Source organism: Engystomops pustulosus, chromosome 5, assembly GCF_040894005.1.
Source record: "Engystomops pustulosus chromosome 5, aEngPut4.maternal, whole genome shotgun sequence".
NCBI lineage: Eukaryota > Metazoa > Chordata > Amphibia > Anura > Leptodactylidae > Engystomops > Engystomops pustulosus.
The window spans coordinates 68,657,135-68,663,946 of record NC_092415.1 but is presented as its reverse complement, the minus strand read 5'-3'; the positions used below and the strand labels follow the sequence as shown (position 1 = coordinate 68,663,946).

The 6,812-nt window shown below is 44.9% G+C and overlaps 1 protein-coding gene across 3 annotated transcripts in view; it reads left to right on the top strand.

The window, feature by feature from the left end:
• Positions 1-831: 831 nt before the first annotated feature.
• The window catches only part of TMX3 (thioredoxin related transmembrane protein 3), a 63,268-nt gene continuing 57,287 nt past the window's right edge, over positions 832-6,812 (top strand). The window contains exons 1-2 of one of the 3 annotated variants that reach the window (XM_072152305.1): positions 832-966; positions 5,727-5,778. Coding sequence is in view for 2 of the 3 variants with exons in the window: in XM_072152302.1 (XP_072008403.1) it covers positions 3,150-3,186; positions 5,727-5,778 (89 nt within the window). In the remaining variant the exon portion in view is untranslated. Of the gene's footprint in view, positions 967-3,032; positions 3,187-3,258; positions 3,373-5,726; positions 5,779-6,812 lie in introns of those variants that run through there. The other 2 variants (XM_072152302.1, XM_072152303.1) reach the window with 2 other exon arrangements.

Sequence of the window (6,812 nt, the reverse complement as noted above, 5' to 3'; positions counted from 1 at the left end):
GTCTTTGCCAGTTGTGATGGAACTAATATGGCTAGATATCCTTCTACGAAGTTGCTGAATAGTCTTGCCTACGTATAGTCGCGGGCAGGCACATTGTGCCACATAAACCACAGCTGTGCTTTTGCACTAGGAGGTACCCTCGATAGTCCTACCCCAGTCTCTATCAATCATTGGACTTTGTCTATACCAATATATTTTTTTCCTACAGTTTGATCTCAGGTCTATATTGTGAAATTTGTTAGCTTTAGGCACCTGTGTTTTTAACATTTTTTCCTCAAGTTGAGCAGTTAGTAGTGCTTCTACTGCCACTTTTTACATTCAGACATTATTAAAAGTGATGTTTTACTTTCATTGCCTGTCCGCATATGGGTATCTCTTGCGCTGCCTTAGGTGGCGGTTTGTATTAAATAAAAGTATGAAAATGGCTCAAGGGCTGATCTGCCATTAACTTACAAAAAGCCTGCTAGAAAAACTGTTGTGTGAAACAGCCCTATACCTACCTGCACACAAGAAAATTAGGGTGTGTATTTTCTACATGTAGCACATGTCCTCATCTGCTTCTATGGGTTCATGCACACGGCTATGGATTTAACAGCCACTGCTCGAGACGCAAAAGATAGAGGGTTGCCTAATTAAACAGCTGTTAACACTTGTGTTTACAAAATGCCATTGGTAACACACATGTTAACATTGCATTAACAAACGCATGCGTTAACCGCAATGTTGCATTTTGTAAACACATGTGTTAACAGCTGTTTAATTAGGCAAATCACTCTTCAGCTATTGCAATGCATTTTTAAACGCATGTGTTAAAGGCGATGTATGACCGCACCCAGAGCAGGTCTGATTCTTCCTCAATAATCACCGGCACACGAGCAAAGCTCAGCTACATATGACAGACAGATGCAATCAAATATCCACAAGACCCTTGTTTGCGGCCCCTATAACTGAACACGTCTTATGCAGGTAGCCTGAGGCTGTACAGAACACAACTCATGCAGCAAATTTTGCCCAAAATGGGCTTGTTTTTTGTGGGAGATACATGTATGCCCATCCGTAGGTGGATTGCACAGGTCAAAATGCTTAAAATGCTGTGTAACACTTTGCAATATAGATTGTTATACTCCGTGATGCAGATTAAACATTTTTTGTTAATGACAGAATAGACAAGAGTGTGATTGGAAACAGGATTTTAGCACTATTGTTCTGGGGGAAGAATGGACGTCTTGTATCATATCATGATGAATCTGTCCAGCACAGGGCCCACCATTCACACCATTGTGTGGATAAGCCTTTAGCTTTCTATGTGGATTTATCCAGGGACATTTACTACCACTTCGACTTTTGTGCATCATTACATGTGGTGGGTGAATTATTTGTAAACTTATATGACTCAGGGCGGTACAGTGTATACCCCTGCCTTAAGCCCCTGAGGGCAGTACGTTGTTTACCCCCGCTGTGAGCCCCTGAGGGCAGAACAGTGTATGGCCACGCTGTAAGCCCCTGTCTTATGTGACTGAGAGCCAGGCACTGTATGCCCCCGCCTTAAGCCCCTGAGGGCAGTACAGTGTATACCCCCGCTGTAAGCCCCTGAGGGCAGTACAGTGTATGGCCATGCTGTAAGCCCCTGAGGGCAGTACAGTGTATGGCCACGCTGTAAGCCCCTGAGGGCAGTACAGTGTATACCCCCACTGTAAGCCCCTGAGGGCAGTGCAGTGTATGGCCACGCAGTAAGCCCCTGAGGGCAGTACAGTGTATACCCCCACTGTAAGCCCCTGAGGGCAGTACAGTGTATGGCCCCGCTGTAAGCCCCTGTCTTATGTGACTGAGAGCCAGGCACTGTATGCCCCCGCCTTAAGCCCCTGAGGGCAGTACGTTGTTTACCCCCGCTGTAAGCCCCTGAGGGCAGTACAGTGTATACCCCCGCTGTAAGCCCCTGAGGGCAGTACAGTGTATGGCCACGCTGTAAGCCCCTGATGGCAGTACAGTGTATACCCCAGCTATAAGCCTGTCTTGTGTGACTGAGGGAAGTACAGTGTACACCCCCGCTGTAAGCCCCTGAGGGCAGTACAGTGTACACCCCCGCTGTAAGCCCCTGAGGGCAGTACAGTGTATGGCCACGCTGTAAGCCCCTGAGGGCAGTACAGTGTATACACCCGCTGTAAGCCCCTGAGGGCAGTACAGTGTATACCCCCGCTGTAAGCCCCTGAGGGCAGTACAGTGTATACCCCATCTGTAAGCCCCTGAGGGCAGTACAGTGTATACCCCAGCTGTAAGCCCCTGAGGGCAGTACAGTGTATACCCCCGCTGTAAGCCCCTGAGGGCAGTACAGTGTATACCCCAGCTGTAAGCCCCTGAGGGCAGTACAGTGTATACCCCCGCTGTAAGCCCCTGAGGGCAGTACAGTGTATACCCCAGCTGTAAGCCCCTGAGGGCAGTACAGTGTATACCCCCGCTGTAAGCCCCTGAGGGCAGTACAGTGTATGGCCACGCTGTAAGCCCCTGAGGGCAGTACAGTGTATACACCCGCTGTAAGCCCCTGAGGGCAGTACAGTGTATACACCCGCTGTAAGCCCCTGAGGGCAGTACAGTGTATACCCCAGCTGTAAGCCCCTGATGGCAGTACAGTGTATACCCCCGCTGTAAGCCCCTGAGGGCAGTACAGTGTATACCCCAGCTGTAAGCCCCTGAGGGCAGTACAGTGTATACCCCAGCTGTAAGCCCCTGAGGGCAGTACAGTGTATACCCCCGCTGTAAGCCCCTGAGGGCAGTACAGTGTATACCCCAGCTGTAAGCCCCTGAGGGCAGTACAGTGTATACCCCCGCTGTAAGCCCCTGAGGGCAGTACAGTGTATACCCCAGCTGTAAGCCCCTGAGGGCAGTACAGTGTATACCCCCGCTGTAAGCCCCTGAGGGCAGTACAGTGTATACCCCGCTGTAAGCCCCCGCCATACCACCCCAGTGTACAGTGTATACCCCGCTGTAAGCCCCCGCCATACCACCCCAGTGTACAGTAGAGCGCCCGGGGTGTAGTACGCCGCCCTCCCCCGTCTGTCTCTGAGGTGACAGCGCAGCCTATCACAGGGAGGAGAAGGGAGGCTCCATCGTGATCCGCACACAGTTTCCTTCCGGTATCACATCCTTTCAACATGGCAGCTGCCGGGCTCTGCTCCTTCTTAGCAACAGGTAATGACAGAAGCTTTGTCACCCTCCTGTGTGCCAGGCGCCGGGCACTGTGTATGTGGCTCCCCTGCGCCCGGGCACTGCCGTGAGGGCACGGAGCAGATAGAAGGGTTTCCCCTGTATCCTGGTGATGCTGCAGCCTCCTCATCACACCCTGTTGTTACATGGGCAGCCGCATATACATGATAGGTGAACATTACATATCATCATGCATAGGAGCGGCAGAGCTCATACATCATAGGAAGGAATTACATGTCAACATGTATAGAGGGAATTACATGTCAACATGTATAGGATGTATAGAGGGGATTACACATCACCATGTATAGGATGTATAGAGGGGATTACATATCACCATGTATAGGATGTATAGAGGGGATTACATATCACCATGTATAGGATGTATAGAGGGGATTACACATCACCATGTATAGGATGTATAGAGGGGATTACACATCACCATGTATAGGATGTATAGAGGGGATTACACATCACCATGTATAGGATGTATAGAGGGGATTACACATCACCATGTATAGGATGTATAGAGGGAATTACACATCACCATGTATAGGATGTATAGAGGGGATTACACATCACCATGTATAGGATGTATAGAGGGGATTACATATCACCATGTATAGGATGTATAGAGGGGATTACATATCACCATGTATAGGATGTATAGAGGGGATTACATATCACCATGTATAGGATGTATAGAGGGGATTACATATCACCATGTATAGGATGTATAGAGGGGATTACATATCACCATGTATAGGATGTATAGAGGGGATTACATATCACCATGTATAGGATGTATAGAGGGGATTACATATCACCATGTATAGGATGTATAGAGGGGATTACACATCACCATGCATAGGATGTATAGAGGGGATTACACATCACCATGCATAGGATGTATAGAGGGGATTACACATCACCATGCATAGGATGTATAGAGGGGATTACACATCACCATGCATAGGATGTATAGAGGGGATTACACATCACCATGCATAGGATGTATAGAGGGGATTACATATCATCATGTATAGGATGTATAGAGGGGATTACACATCACCATGTATAGGATGTATAGAGGGGATTACACATCACCATGTATAGGATGTATAGAGGGGATTACACATCACCATGTATAGGATGTATAGAGGGGATTACACATCACCATGTATAGGATGTATAGAGGGGATTACACATCACCATGTATAGGATGTATAGAGGGGATTACATATCACCATGTATAGGATGTATAGAGGGGATTACATATCACCATGTATAGGAGAGGCAGAGTTCATTCATCATAATTACATATTATCAGAAGGGGTAGAAAATCCATAATTGATAAATATCACACAATGGAGGGAAATACATATAATCAAGTATAGGAGGAGCAGAGTACACATATAGGGAATGTAGTTCACATATAATTGGTAATAATTACATATTTATGTATAGGAGAAGCAGAGATTTCTTAGGAGATATACATCACATATGATTGGTGATAACATAGCAGGGGCACATAAAAATGACATATATGAATGGTACATATATAGGAGATATAGATCACTTATATGATTGGGATAATGTCATATAGTCATGTATAGGAGGAACAAATCTTATACCTGAATGGAGGAAATTACATATCATGTATAGGACGAGCATATGAGATATAGATCATATATGTGAATGGTGAACATTTCATATAACTGTAAGCAAGTGAAGCATCACATATATGATTTGAGGGAATTATGTTCCATCATGCATAGTAGGGGGTATGCCTAGGAGATATACATCACATATATAATTGGTAAACATGTCAGATGATCTAGTACAGTAGGGGCAGAGTACACATATAGGAGATATAGATCCAGAGATGGATCAGGGGCCCTGTAGATAAGGGCTGTCACTGCTACCATAAAGAATGCACTGTATGTAAATATCATATGTAATTAATTTCATGACCACAAGTACTAATAGATTGTAATAGAGACGTGAAGTTGGTTATGAATTGGAATAGCTTTGGGTCCATATAATGTTCTTTTACTGAGGACCCCAACTGTGTCCAGCACTGTATAAATCACATGTATGATTGTAAGGATTTACATATAATGAAGAGCAGATCTATAATCATATGTCATAGATTGTAAGCTCTTGTGAGCAGAGCCTGTTGTTTCATCTTTGTATATGTACCCAATGACCTGTAAAGTGCCGAGTAATGTGATGGCGCTGTGTAATATTAATACTTTTATTATTCATAAGAGACAAATCATACAGGGAGACCTTAGATGCATTTGCTTATTTATAGGAGATATAATGTAAGTATATACATGCAGGGAAGGAAATATTTAAGAATGTGGAGTATATTATTGTAAAAATGTGTAGGATGTGCAGATCATATTTTAGAGGTGTATAAGACTGTTATAATACATGGTGGAAATCTGACCTGTGGATAAGGGGGTGGTCTTCTTATAGAAATGTACATATAATATTATTTCTCCTTTGCTTTGTTGCAGCCTTTTTCCTGTTGGCCTCATCCTCAGCACTTGTGGAGGAGTTGGATGAGACGTGAGTAGCTACTTATCCAGTCTTTAACTCCAAGTATATTCTTGTGTTGACCCATTCATTTCCATGAGATATTCTGCGCCTGACCCATTTATTTCTGTGAGATATTCTGCGCCTGACCCATTAATTTCCGTGAGATATTCTGCGCCTGACCCATTTATTTCCATGAGATATTCTGCGCCTGACCCATTTATTTCCGTGAGATATTCTGCGCCTGACCCATTAATTTCCGTGAGATATTCTGCGCCTGGCCCATTCATTTCCGTGAGATATTCTGCGCCTGACCCATTTGTTTCTGTGAGATATTCTGCACCTGACCCATTCATTTCCGTGAGATATTCTGCGCCTGACCCATTCATTTCCGTGAGATATTCTGCGCCTGACCCATTCCTTTCCGTGAGATATTCTGCGCCTGACCCATTCCTTTCCGTGAGATATTCTGCGCCTGACCCATTCCTTTCCGTGAGATATTCTGCGCCTGACCCATTCATTTCCGTGAGATATTCTGCGCCTGACCCATTCATTTCTGTGAGGTATTCTGCGCCTGACCCATGAAAACTCTATGCAGCCTCATAAAATAGAGCCCAAGGCTGATATTCCCCTTGTAGAAGAACCTTGCCCCTGATCTGATATTGGATAGTAAAACTGATCTGATTAGAGGTCCTGGGTTATTGTACTTATTCTACACTTGCACATTGTCACTTTCTGTTACATCACTCACATTTCCTGCACTACCTCTTTATATGTAGTTCTGCTTTATCCTCTTCCTGTTTCTGCTCACCATATACAACCACTACTGTTTCTTGCTTCTCCATTTCACGTCCACGAGGACTGGTTTTGGTTTTGATCAGGAGTGGACATTTTTGAGGCTAGACCAGAGGGAGCCGTACTCCTAGTAACTAATCACATTCTGGCTCAGCTCTGATTTCCTGCTACTCCCCATTCTTCTGCACTAAAAGCTGCCAGATACATTAGAGGGAACCTGTCATCAGCAATTGATTTAATAGTGATTTGGTAGTGGTTTATTAGGTCAATTT